Genomic DNA, 14,747 nt, shown 5'->3' on the forward strand with positions numbered 1-14,747 from the left:
GGCTTCTCCACACACATGTGCTGTCCTGGGTTAAGGGTATGGGGCCTGTAGCCTGATGAGTGTGGCCACGGCCACATGATTGTTCTGCTGGTGTAGCAGGCGTGGGCCCTGTATGCTATTGGGTGTGGACATACCCACATGAGTGGTATTGGGGTGTCAGACCTACAATCCTTTTGAGTACTTAGGCCAAAGTTGCATTTATGAAGCCCCTAGCCTGGTGGGTGTGGACATCTCTACGTCAGAGTGTTGAAGCAGATTTGGTATGTAAAACACCCGCAACTGAGAGGCATGAGAAGTAATTTATATAGATCTGCTCGAGTTGTGCTAATTGTTCATTCAAACCACAACCAGTCTGAGGATTTTAAAATCCTGTCTTCAGATGTATGAAACTATAACATACAAAGGAAAGGTAGGAAGAAATATAATGCAACATTTCTGTAAAAACCAGAACAGACTACCGAAACGAGGTGACTCACTTATTGTATTTGGTAATGCGTAACGTGTGGTCAGGCCAGTCAGTGCAAGAGCTCCCTGTCACTGCATCTTGCCAGAACTAGAAAAAAAGGGGAGGGCCTGATACTGAAACTGACCTAAAAGTATAACGCCCAGGGAGATGGGACGAAGGAAACATAAACCGAAAACAAATACTTGACACACACTCCGCCATCGGACAGCCGCACATTACGAACACCACCAACGACTGAATGGAGGGCCACGCTGGAGGTCCGGAAGCGCAGTGGAGCGCAGGAATGAATATACAAAGGATAAAAGCAGAGCAAAGGTGATAAAAATTGATGCTAACATAGGCCATGCTAAGTAAATCATCACATATATGATGCATTATGGGCTCGAGTGACATAAAGTAAAATATATAAAAAGAAACACAAACCTAAAATATTGTAGTAATGTAAACAGATAAATAACAACCGCAAATTATCAAGCTGAGCGCTCTTCTTTATACAAAGCAATAATCATATTTAAAGATGGCTAAGAAACGAGACACTAAACAATTGGGAGAAAAATGTCTGAAACTCACAAACTTGTAAAAGTATGTGTCCTTATAGGCAACAAGGCATGGTACGTAGGTCAAACGAGTGAACGGAGGATTACACAATAAAAGCTGTTATCAAAAATAATGGTAAGATAAACTATACCAAATGAATCATGTTATATGTAGGATAAATCACGAATTCAAGTAATGTAAAATGAAATATATAAATATAAAAACCATCATAAAAATTTTAAATTTAAGTATAGTGATGCTAGAAGTGGATGACAAATTAACGTGATCGGACTGAGCGCCCTTTGTTAGACGAAATAATACTAATATGGAGTTTAGAGAAACAGATCTGACCTGTGATATATTACTTAAGAAACTTGCAGTTATTCAGTAGAAAAGTATGTTTCAACATGGTTTGCCATTCAGTGTGTATAGTGAATTCTGGTTCAAATTGCGTAAAATTTCAATTTCTTGCAATAAGTTAACGACTCGACCTCTCTGCTGTAGGTGAAGAATACTTAATTCGTTACTTATGTCAGGTATAGAGCGATTGCGTGAGTGCTTGTAGTTGATTATTTAACGCAGATCTCGAATTACTTAAGCCGTGGTGTTCTTTGAATTGAATTGGGAAAATACGTCCTGTTTGTCCAAGTTAAAGGCGTTGGCAGTCATTATAGTTAATCTGATAAACACCGGGCAGTGAGTGTGATATGTGATTACCCTTTTTCGTGCTGTCTAAACTGTAGGCCACCTTGATTCGGTACGTAAACTGCAGATGTTATACCGGCAGTTTTTAACCACTTCACAACTTTCTCAGAAATAATTCCCGTGTATGGTACTTTACAGTATACGTTGGAATCTGTATCCTTAAAGACGAGTGTGAGAGTCATGCAATGAAGGCTTTCACGACCGGATGTTTCAGCTGCTGAGAATTTTTCCGGGTTGTATAGAAGTGGTCCATGGAACTCTTCAATCCCTGACGTTTCGTCCAAGGCTACGTTGGACATCTTCGGAAGTGCTGCTGATTGTGCTGAGTCTTGCCGACTGACGAGTCGGACGTCGAAGAGCGTCCTAAATACTGTGGAAAGTGGGCGTGGTCTGGATTTCGCATGATAGCAAAAATGTTTCAAATGGCTTTGAGTACTATGGGACTTAACATCTGAGGTCATCAGTCCCCTAGAACTTACAACTACGTAAACCTAACTATCCTAAGGACATCACACACATTCATGCCCGAGGCAGGATTCGAACCTGCGACCGTAGCCGTCGCACGGTTCTAGACTGATCCGCCTAGAACCACATGATAGCAGAGATAAACCTTGTCAAAGATAAAAATTTTGAACTATCGATTATAGTACGTCAAAGATAAAAACTTCTCATTGATTCCGTAGCGCCACAGTCCATATATCACTGAGTTTCATGGCTTCTTCTTCTTCTTTTCTGTTAAAATTATCCCTATGTTTATATATTTCGATGGCTTCTCTATATAGCCGTGGATAATAGTTCGTCATAGTACATAAAACTTCACTTTCCGAAAATTTCACTACGTAATCACCTGATCAAAGAGCATGTTCCACTACTGCTGCTTTGTCTCTTTTCCCTAGTCGGCAAAGACTTTTATGTTTCTTTAACTGTGTATTCACACTTCTCTTTGTAGTTCCAATATAGACCTTGCCATACCTGCATGGAATCTTATATACACCACTTGGAGACAGAGGGGGACGTTTATCAGTAACGGAACGAAGTGCTTCGCCTATTTTCTTAGTTGGTCTGAAGTGTGAGAATGCTCCCATGATTATTATCGTTATGACTATTACATTGTATCTGTTGGTTAAGCCCGTCCACTGTTTGTATAGAACATCAATTAGTATACACATTGTATCTAATAATTTTCGGTGTTGGCCAGGATTGCAGGTGTGGGCCCTGCATCCTAGTGGGTGAGGACTTCCGTACATGAGGAGTTATGCAGGTGTGTGGCCTCTATCTTGCTGGGTGTGGGCATGTCCGTGTGAGCGCTTTGGTCGGACTAGCGGGTGTGGGGCCTTTGGCCAGATGGTTACGGACAAGTCCATGTGAGTGTGTTGGCCGGTGTTGCAGGTGGGGGGCCTGTACCGCGGCATGGCGGCGCCGCTGGCGGGCGTGGCGGCGGTGAACGCGGTGACGTTCGGCGTGTACGGGCTGGCGGCGCGCTACCTGGGCGCCGACTCGCTGCGCGGCCAGTTCGCCGCCGGCGCGCTCTCCGGGCTGGCGCAGTCGGCCATCTGCGCTCCGCTGGAGCAGCTCAAGACGCGCGCACAGCTGCTGGGCGTCGGCCCGCTGCAGTGCGCCGCCGACACGCTGCGCCGGGAAGGCCCGCGCGGGCTCTTCCGGGGGCTCGCCGCCACCGTGCTGCGGGACACCCCCGCCATGGGTGAGCTGCGCTAGCTGTCTTCCTTAACAGCTACCTACCCCCAGTGCTGGTAGTAAGACCCCCAGTGCTGGTAGTAAGTGAAAATGTGAAGCTGTCCTCAAACGGTGGGCTGTTCAACACTGCCGTGCCGTTGGTGGGGAGGCTTGCGTGCCTCAGCGATACAGATAGACGTACCGTAGGTGCAACCACAACGGAGGGGTATCTGTTGAGAAGCCAGACAAACGTGTGGTTCCTGAAGAGGGGCAGCAGCCTTTTCAGTAGTTGGAGGGGCAACAGTCTGGATGATTGACTGATCTGGCTTTGTAACACTAACCAAAATGGCCTTGCTGTGCTGGTACTGCGAACGGCTCAAAGCAAGGGGAAACTACAGCCGTAATTTTTCCCTAGGGCATGCAGCTTTACTGTATGGTTAAATGATGATGGCGTCCTCTTGGGTAAAATATTCCGGAGGTAAAACGGTCCCCCATTCGGATCTCCGGGCGGGGACTACTCAACAGGACGTCGTTATCAGGAGAAAGAAAACTGGCGTTCTACGGATCGGAGCGAGGAATGTCAGATCCCTTAATCGGGCAGGTAGGTTAGAAAATTTAAAAAGGGAAATGGATAGGTTAAAGTTAGATATAGTGGGAATTAGTGAAGTTCAGTGGCTTTTGACAATGTTGACTGCAATACCCTGTATCAATTTCTGAAGGAGCCAGAGGTAAAATACAGGGAGCGAAAGGCTATTTACAATTTGTACAGAAACCAGATGGCAGTTATAAGACTCGTGGGGCATGAAAGGGAAGCAGTGGTTGGTAAGGGAGTGAGTCAGGGTTGTAGCCTATCCCTGGTGTTATTCAATCTGTATATTGAGCATGCCGTAAAGGAAACAAAAGAAAAATTTGGAGTAGAATTAAAATCCATAGAGAAGAAATAAAAACTTTGAGGTTCGCCGATGACATTGTAATTCTGTCAGAGACTGCAAAGGACCTGGAAGAGCAGCTGAACGGAATCGGCAGTGTCTTGAAAGGAGGATATAAGATGAACATCAACAAAAGCAAAACGAGGATCATGGAATGAAGTCGAATTAAATCGGGTGATACTGAGGGAATTAGAGTAGGAAATGAGACGCTTAAGGTAGTAAATGAGTTTTGCTATTTGGGGAGCAAAATAATTGATGATGGTCGAAGTAGAGAGGATATAAAATGTAGACTGGCAATGGCAAGGAAAGCGTTTCTGAAGAAGAGAAATTTATTAACATCGAGTATAGATTTAAGTGTCAGGAAGTCGTTTCTGAAAGTATTTGTGTGGAGTGTAGCCATCTATGGAAGTGAAACGTGGACGATAAATAGTTTAGACAACAAGAGAATAGAAGCTTTCAAAATGTGGTGCTACAGAAGAATGCTGAAGATTAGATGGATAGATCACATAACTAATGAGGAGGTATTGAATAGAATTAGAGAGAAGAGAAATTTGTGGCACAACTTGACTAGGAGAAGGGATCGGTTGGTGGGGCATATTCTGAGGCATCAAGGGATCATCAATTTAGTATTGGAGGGCAGCGTGGAGGGTAAAAATCGGGAGGGAGACCAAGAGATGAATACACTAAACAGATTCAGAAGGATGTAGGTTGCAGTAGGTACTTGGAGATGAAGAAGCTTGCGCAGGCTAGAGTAGCGTGGAGAGCTGCATCAAACCAGTCTCAGGACTGAAGGCCACAACAACAACAACCTCTATGTAATGCAAAAATTGACCACTATATGTCGCGAGAGAGGGACCTCCCAGTACAAAAACAGGCGGGGAATTTTTTGTTCTCAGTGGCGAAGCAGTGATAGCAGGAAGGGTGGGTCACGAGGACTCAATGACCTCGAATTTGGACTGGCTTCATCAAAGTTTGCAAATTTGTCACGGGCATTTCAGCCATTCTAATGCTGCCCAAGTCGACTGCTGGAGTGCAGATGATACGATTGTGAACTGGAAACACGAAGGAACGATCACAGTTAAACTGAGACCATGCAGAGCTCACGTAGTTACGGACGAGGAGATGGGCAGAGACCGTCGAGTGTTGCAGAGGATGGGACCGAAACATCGCATGAAATTAGGACCCACTCGTGAGTTCCAAATTGCTATCAGTAGTCCAGGTGGCACAATGACTGTCTGTAGGGAACTAAAGAGAATAGGTTACAATGGTCGAGTAGTTCCTCATATGCCACATACTTTTGTAATCAGTGCTAAGCGAGATGGTGGAAAGAGAGACGCCACTGAACAGTGGATGATTGATAGAAGACAATAGCGGGAGGATATGGAACACATTTTATAGCATTGTGTACTGAATACCGTATAGGAACCTCACAGACGATGACGGTTTGTATTAGCGTGACTAATACGGTGTCATAAAGCGACGTCTTTGAACCAATGGTTTGTGAACAATAATATTCCTGAAATGAACTGGCTTGCCCAGAATGCCGATGTGGACCCAATGCAACACTTTTAGGATTTAAAAACGCAGACTTCACTCCAGACTCCAGCTTCGAACATCACTACCTTTTCTGGTTTTAGTTCTCTAGAAAGAATTGGCTGCCATTTCTCCATACACATTCAGAAACCTCATTGAAAGAATCCCTAGCAGAGTTCTGACCATCAAAAATGCGAACGTTGGACACACCCTATGTTAATGCACTCTGATAGGTATTCAGTTACTTTTGATCAGATGGTGTACCTTTCCAGAAGAGAAGAGAATCGAGGAGTTTAGGATGTAGAGCTATAGAAAGATGTCGAAAAGTAGATGGATCGACAAGAAATGGGCGAGGAGAGAAACATTTCGAAAGCAGCAAACTAGAAGGAGGACTGGCTGATAGGACATGAACTGAGACACCATAGAATTGGTTCCATGATAATTGAGGGAGCTTTATTGTAGGGAAGCGAGATATTTAAATATATTCAACAAATTATTGAGGACATTGACTGCAAATGAGGATAAGAATTCGTTGTGAGCTGCATCAAACCAGTCAGATGACTTTAGCCCCGCCCTACACCCCCACCCCCCCACCCTTAATCACAAAAAAAGAAATAAAAATAAATAATCTACTTTTCAGAAATTATTAAGTAATTATCCGATATGAGAATCTAACGATTATTCAAATTAGTATGCATAATCGTTGAGACTGGAGACATACCAAGGTAATCGCAAAGTTTTTATTAACTCCTCGAAAAGATAAAATTATAAAATTAATTTTTTGCTTTTTGCCGATATAAGCCTGCAGCCCTGATACGCAATGGAATCACTGCGCTACGATACAGTAGCATGCCTCAGCGGGAGCCGTTAACAAAATGACGCAGCCCATTGATGTAGTCGTGATGGATGGCACCATTTTTATTTCGCTTCCTCTAGCGGCTTACTACGGAAGTGTTGGGTGGGTTTTCAATGTGTAGTTGGCCTACAGGCGTGTATCTGCATAAAAATGAATTAATTACATAACTTAAGGTTTTCGACGTGATAGCTCATGCATCCAAATTGAAGATTGTAATAATATATGAACGGAAAAGAAAACTGACTACGCGTTAAATAATGTACAAGACTTTTGGCTGCTACATACTGCAAGAGCGTTTGTATTCAAACTTTTAAAATACAAATTGGAGTGCTATTTATCTTGAAGTAAGGTGTAACTATTACTCTTCTTACGTAACTAAACGTAATTTTTGCTTTGGCCAAACATTCTTCACCGGGCCGTTTCCGCATCTTCAGTGGTATACAAACGAAAACATTTATTATTACAATTATTTGCTTAACCATAAGAATTCTGAGTCGTCTGCATTTATATACAGGGTACGGCAGCGTTCATAGTAGGGTATTAAAAACACACCATCAGGCAGTAACTGTAATTTATTTATTACCTCTTATGTCAATTAATAGTTAAAGGTATACCATTTACTAATGTGTAAGTCATTGTCCATTGCGTGGATTACTTTTTGCATATGACTCCTGACAAATGATGCCCTCTCTACACAACATATTCATCCAGGCGTCGTTGGAAGCTTTCCATAACTCGGCGTAACGTATTCCCTGGGACATTGCCGACGGCAGTTCTGATGCGATCCTTCAATGGTGGCACAACGTGTTCGGAACACTTCTTGCTTCAGGTAGCACCAAAGGAAAAAGTGTGCATATGAAAGGTCAGTTGAGCGAGGCGGCCAGGAAATGTCACCAAAACGGGAAATAACTCTACCGGGAAATGTCTGTCGCAAGAAATCCATGCAAATTCTGGCTGTATGCGAGGTCGCTCCGTCTTGCTGAAACCATGATTCCACATCGACTATACCTAATTGGGGAAGAACGAAGTCTTGCAGCATCTTTAGGTAGCGTTCACTGGTGACAGTTACAGCCCCACCGCTGTCATCCTCAAAAAAGTAAGGGCCAATAATACCAAAGGAAGCAACTCCACACGACACTGTGACACGAGAACTGTGCAAGGGCTAGATGTGCAGTTCATGTGAGTTTACATCGCTCCAATAACGCATATTCTGTTTATTCACTGAATCACATAGCTCGAAATGAGCATCATCTGACATCAGGATGGTGTGTAACATTTGTGGATTTTGGCGAAGGAGATCACGCATGGTTAAGCAGAATGTTTCGCGTGAAATCCAATCGCGAGGCCTAATTTCCTGAACAATCTGCATAGACTATGGATGAAAATGGAGATCTTCGTGCAATATTCTCGTGAATAAGCGATCGGATATATGCACAGTTTGCGCATGACGACGAGCAGATCTTTTTGGGGTACGCAATAGTGCAGCACGATCATTTTCCACGGCTTCTGGTGTCCGAACAGTTCTGTCACTGCTTCGCGGTTTGCCACTGCAAAACGAACCTGTTGTTCGAAATGCATGAACCCACCTCACAATGGTCCGTCCATCTGGAACTTTCCCATGACGTCCCAAGTTCAAATGTTGCAGAAATAGACGCTGGGTGGCAATAACAGAGTCGTTATTCTTGAAATAGCTTTCAACAGCACGATGCTGTGCACTCCACTGCTTCATATCACTGTTACACTCGAAATGGCAGCTCATTAGTGCACGAATGTGGCAAGAACCGGCGCGCATTCCTGCAGTACGTCATTGTACTACGCAGGTCAAATTACGCTATGAACGCTGCCGCACAAAAAGGTACGGCCAAACTTTCAGGAAACATTCCTCACACACAAATAGAGAAAAGATGTTATGTGGGCATGTGTCCGGAAACGCTTAATTTCCATGTTAGAGCTCATTTTAGTTTCGTCAGTATGTACTGTACTTCCTCGATTCACCGCCAATTGGCCCAATTGAAGGAAGGTAATGTTGACTTCGGTGCTTGTGTTGACATGCGACTCATTGCTCTATAGTACTAGCATCAAGCACATCAGTACGTAGCATCAACAGGTTAGTTAATGTTCATCACGAACGTGGTTTTGCAGTCAGTGCAATGTTTACAAATGCGGAGTTGGCAGATGCCCATTTGATGTATGGATTAGCACGGGGCAATAGCCGTGGCGCGGTACGTTTGTATCGAGACAGATTTCCAGAACGAAGGTGTCCCGACAGGAAGACGTTCGAAGCAATTGATCGGCGTTTTAGGGAGCACGGAATATTCCAGCCTATGACTCGCGACTGGGGAAGACCTAGAACGACGAGGACACCTGCAATGGACGGGGCAATTCTTCGTGCAGTTGACGATAACCCTAATATCAACGTCAAAGTTGCTGCTGTACAAGGTAACGTTGACCACGTCACTGTATGGAGAGTGCTACGGGAGAACCAGTCGTTTCCGTGGCATGTACAGCGTGTGCAGGCACTATCAGCAGCTGATTGGCCTCCACGGGTACACTTCTGCGAATGGTTCATCCAACAATGTGTCAATCTTCATTTCAGTGCAAATGTTCTCTTTACGGATGAGGCTTCATTCCAACGTGATCAAATTGTAAATTTTCACAATCAACATGTGTGGGCTGACGAGAATCCGCACGCAATTGTGCAATCACGTCATCAACACAGATTTTCTGTGAACGTTAGGGCAGGCATTGTTGGTGATGTCTTGATTGGGCCCCATGTTTTTCCACCTACGCTCAATGGAGCGCGTGATCATGATTTCATACGGGATACTCTACCTGTGCTGCTAGAACATGTGCCTTTACGAGTACGACACAACATGTGATCCATGCACGATGGAGCTCCTGCACATTTCAGTCGAAGTTTTCGTACGCTTCTCAACAACAGATTCGGTGACCGATGGATTGGTAGAGGCGGACCAATTCCATGGCCTCCACGCTCTCCTGACCTCAACCCTCTTGACTTTCATTTATGGGGGCATTTGAAAGCTCTTGTCTACGCAACCCCGGTACCAAATGTAGAGACTCTTCGTGCTCGTACTGTCGACGGCTGTGATACAATACGCCATTCTCCAGGGCTGCATCAGCGCATCAGGGATTCCATGCGACGGAGGGTGGATGCATGTATCCTCGCTAACGGAGGACATTTTGAACATTTCCTGTAACAAAGTGTTTGAAGTCACCCTGGTACGTTCTGTTGCTGTGTGTTTCCATTCCATGATTAATGTGATTTGAAGAGAAGTAATAAAATGAGCTCTAACATGGAAAGTAAGCGTTTCCGGACACATGTCCACATAACATATTTTCTTTCTTTGTGTGTGAGGAATGTTTCCTGAAAGTTTGGCCGTACCTTTTTGTAACACCCTGTATACTATTTCATAGCAGCATTTGTAGGTTAACTCTGTTTACGTTAGCTATAAGTAAAAAATGGTTCAAATGGCTGTGAGCGTAGCGGTCGCGCGGTTCCAGACTGAAGCGCCTAGAACCGCTCGGCCACACTGGCCGGTGCTATAAGTACAGACTGTGCATTGAGCACCTGTTGTTATCTCTCCTATGTTTTATGTACTGTACGTTCACTGGTTCTTCTGTAAGCACTTCTGTACTAATACTTTCTTTTATAGAAGTTTTCACTGCCTGCATTTCATTGTTCTGATATTACGCATGTGAACTTGCTGCCATGTTAAATGTGGAGTCATGGAAAGCTATAGACTAGATAGGAGTACCTCTGAAACTCGTGTTTATTACCCTGAGAGGCAAAATTGAATTATTCTGGAGGGAAAAGCAAAAAAAAAAAAAAAAAAAAAAAACGATTATAATAAGTGAAGACTCTAAATTAAAAAAAAAAATTACCATCTCTGTCCTATCGTACTCTAGTATTTGTTAGTTCATCTTCATCATTATAGTTACAACCAAATTGGCATGTGAGACCTTCTACTGCACAAATGTCTGTTTTAGACAATTCATGTATTACAGTTTTAAGCGATATGCATGCATGTTGTTCTTGCATTTATTTCTAATGTGGTCTGCGTAGTTTGCATTAAGCCGTTGCTTCAACTTGTTCTTATCATGTCAAATGCAGCCAACATCTTCCTGCATCCTGTGTTTTCCATTGGCTTACCTTCATGTCCCGCTTACCCCCATTTTATTTTCATTACGTCTGTAGCCCCATTCTGTTCCCAGGTCCATTCACTGTTTTTTCTCTCTATCCAATAAGTCCTGTCATCACCTCTCGATTACTCCCTGAGCAATCCACAGTTTTGAATGGTTTTCACGTGTGAAGTCCATATCTCACTAACATAGTGTAAAATGAGTAAGAAACAATGATTGTAAACTTCCAAATTTCAGACACATTGCAAGATTTGTTCTGATGCACTACTTAGTTTACACTCTGGCTAATTTAACTCTTCTGTCTGCTTCTTATCCTGTTTGTATCGTCATCGGATTCAGCGCCTGTTGTCAGCAGTAAACTCCATCATCAACTGTTTTCCTAATTTTGGAAATCTAAAAGTAAGCGCATGCGTCGTAAGACAATTTTTAATGAGTGAAACAATACGTTTAGATAGTGACATTTGAGATGATGATGGTTTCTTGGACTTCGCAAACACGACACCCTGGCCTGCAACCTTTTTTTTTTATAGAGTCATTAGTGTCGAGTATCCATTACTATCGCTAAATGGTTGAAGATGACAATTCCATTAGCCACAACCGGAAGGTGTGAAAGTAGATTTTCGATTATAGTAACAATGAAATGAAACCAAGGGTACGATTGACCGTGGAGCGATGTCAATTGGCTAGCACAAAAAAAGTTAGTTAATACAAACAGCAGCAACGGTCTTATTGATTCATTACACCTTCACTTAATAAAAAATGCTGCTCAGGCACTTGTGTTTTACTTGTTAGAACATTAATCAAAATATTATTTACATTTCATTAATTTAATACCATAGTGTTAATCCCCACACCGCTCCCACTGCCACTGCGAATGTTTGGTTAGGAACTAAACTATATTGGGCCGATTAGCTTATACTAGGTGTAATTTAGTTGCTATGGCGTCAAGAAGGTTGTGAACCAGTAACGCAGAGGTTAACTGTGAAATGGGGAGATTGAAGTGGAGAGAGCTGTGATATTCATGTGTGTTGGAGAAGAAGAATAATGGTTATTCTTATCTCAGAGATAAACAACGTTAAATTATTATGGGAAAAACTTAACGTGGCTAGAGGTCGGACCCCAGCAAGCAATTGCCATAGTCATTGCCGAATACTTTGTGTCTGTGTACACATCTTTGCTTTGTCTTAGGCGTTCCTCATGTTTTCTTTTCAGATTTTGAAGTAAGTAAAGAGGCTACTTGAAGACCATCACCGTGTTCCAGTATGTCGGTCACGAATCTAAAAAAGTTGGACATTCTGAACCACCCTGCGTCAGTTCTGATTTCGCAGTAGCATGAATTGGGGTGTGGGATCATAATCCTGCAAAAGGAAAGTGGGGTTTGTGTATCTCACATCGCTTCTCTCCCCGCGGCAGTTCAAAGCCGTCCACATGCGGGACGAGGCAACTGTGGACGCCGACGGGAAATCCAGTCTTATGAAACTCAGCGCCCGCGTCACATGGGACGTGCTAGATAATATGACATGCGAATGTAGCACTCTATAGCGGCAGCTCTGGGCTGTATCTGGCTCGCAAATCACACAATTTGTTTACGGAAATGGACGCGCATAAAATTACTATGTTAACTGTATTAAAACGCAAATTTCCTCCCATGTCTGTTTGTAGTATAAGTAAAGAAAAACTTCAGTGTCTCTGAACATGTAGAAAGCCAAAAAGGAAAGATACATGTGCAGTCAATAAAGACATCAGCTAAAAAAGTTCACAAAATCGACCGAAGTCACTCCTGTCAGAGTGTGCACTTATATTTACATAACATCAAATCTCACAGCAATTACTTGTATTAATCTAATAAGAAAGTTCCACAACGCTTTAGAAAACGCGAAAGGGGGAAACACGATATCTGGATACCGTCGAACACAAACCTACTACCCTCTGTTTCGTAACGTGGCGGTGTAGTCCAACAGGAGTGACTTTTTACTTTACGTCACGATTTTCTGAAGGGTTTAGTCGCCGATATGTTATTAAGGGGAGTAGGACGTCAAACGGGCCGACTTGGAGCAGGAGAGGCACCACAGGACATTTTAATTTACACTGTCTATACTTTTACAAATAAATTCATATAACTTTGTCAGCATCACCAGGAAGGATTCAGAATTCACACTCATAGCAATGGAAGTTCGAAAACATAGCGAAGTAATGTTTTTTTACATGTGAAATTTCATCATTTTTGTCACTTACTAATGGCAGCATTTGTTGCTAAAGGTACAATTTTCTTCATAAGTAAGAGAGATTTTTCGATGAATTTTGCACAGCATACAAAACAAATTTAAAGGTGTATGAAACTCTAGAAATTTCGAAATCTATTAAAAATTGAGGTAATTAACTAGAAAATTAGTGTTTTTTGTAAACATGAAGTTTAAAATATAACAGTTCATTCGTTTTTTCATAAATTAAATAAATTCTACAGTTTCATACACCTGTGAGTATGGTATGTATGATGTGCAAAATTCATCGAAGAATCTCTAATTTATGAAGAAAAGTGAACCTAAAGCAACAAATGCAGCCATTAGAAGTGAAAAAATGATGAAATTTCACAAGTAAAAAAAATTTATTTTGTTATGTTTTCGAACTTCCACTGCAATGAGTCTGAATCCTGAATCCTACCTGGTGATGCTGACAAAGTTTTATGAATTTTGTTTGTAAAAGTATAGACACTGGAAATTAACATGTCTTGTGATGCCTCTCCTGCTCCAAGTCGGCCCGTTTGACTTCCTACCCCCCTTAACTGACATTTAATTATAACAAATCCTACAAAGAACGCCACGTTTTTGACGAATCTTTAATATGCTATTTCTTTAAAAAGGCGTACTTTCCAAAACACCCGAGGAATAACACGAAAATAACTAAATACGAAAATTCTTTAACCACCAATATGACGTTTCCCGCCATTTTATTACAGCAAATTGTAGCAATAACGGCACGTTCTCAAGAATTCATTGTGCGGTGCTCAGAAATAGCATATATTCATAGGGTGTAAGTTATACCATGAAACTCACGAAATGTGTACTTCACTTGAACACAACAAATACAATATGGCGTTTCGTAAGTTCTACTCATGTCGTAGAGATCGTTCTCGATTCTTCGTCACATGACTTGTTGCCGAAATACTGCAGAATTGACTTTGCGTTTCACGTGACGAATGGTTCCTCGACGTGGAATAACAGGAAGTGACGTCCGAAAACTCGTAGTGTCACATCAAACTCAGCTAGTTCATCTTGTGTGACGACGGCTTTAGTTCGTTTACACGCCTGGCTTCCGCGTTAAGGTGTCTGCACTTATAATTATTTAAATTCTGGCCTTTGCCCGAAGGCCATACATCCATTACACAGTGTTTTAGGAATTTACTACAATTTCACAAGGTAAGGATTCATTCATTCCAAAAATAGATAATTACTTTTAAAATTAATATAAATTTTTTTGATGAATGAGTGCTGCGTTATTAGTTGGTAATGGGTGGTGAGATCTGATTTAGTGTCGTGTTAAGTCAGTTTGGAGGAATGCATATAGTTTACAATCGAGAAAATTGTGATTTATATCTCCTTCTGTAGCTCCATATCATTCGCGGTAAGGATGATCTTGAACGTGTATTCGGTCAAAATGACTGGGTAATAATTCATGATTAAATCTCACGCGAATTATGGAACTTAAAAACTTTCTGATTGCCTTAATTCTGTAGAACCACAACTTCGAGATAATGTTTCGCTGTTTCCGTTTACTGCGTACTGGCCACTGATATTTGTATTCCCAATGGCGTCTTGCTCCCCTGTATAATGCTGTCTTCAGTTCTGATGGCGATAAAAAGAGGTTTTGTAAATGTGCTGTTTTGAGC

General features: G+C 42.3%; 1 protein-coding gene across 1 annotated transcript in view; it reads left to right on the forward strand.

Moving 5' to 3' along the window:
- Positions 1–14,747, forward strand: part of LOC126416303 (mitochondrial basic amino acids transporter-like) — a 238,390-nt gene that overhangs the window by 179,630 nt on the left and 44,013 nt on the right. The window contains exon 5 of the mRNA XM_050083961.1: positions 3,098–3,410. Coding sequence (XP_049939918.1) covers positions 3,098–3,410 — 313 coding nt within the window. The remainder of the gene's footprint in view (positions 1–3,097; positions 3,411–14,747) is intronic.

Source organism: Schistocerca serialis, chromosome 8 (genome assembly GCF_023864345.2).
Source record: "Schistocerca serialis cubense isolate TAMUIC-IGC-003099 chromosome 8, iqSchSeri2.2, whole genome shotgun sequence".
Lineage (NCBI taxonomy): Eukaryota > Metazoa > Arthropoda > Insecta > Orthoptera > Acrididae > Schistocerca > Schistocerca serialis.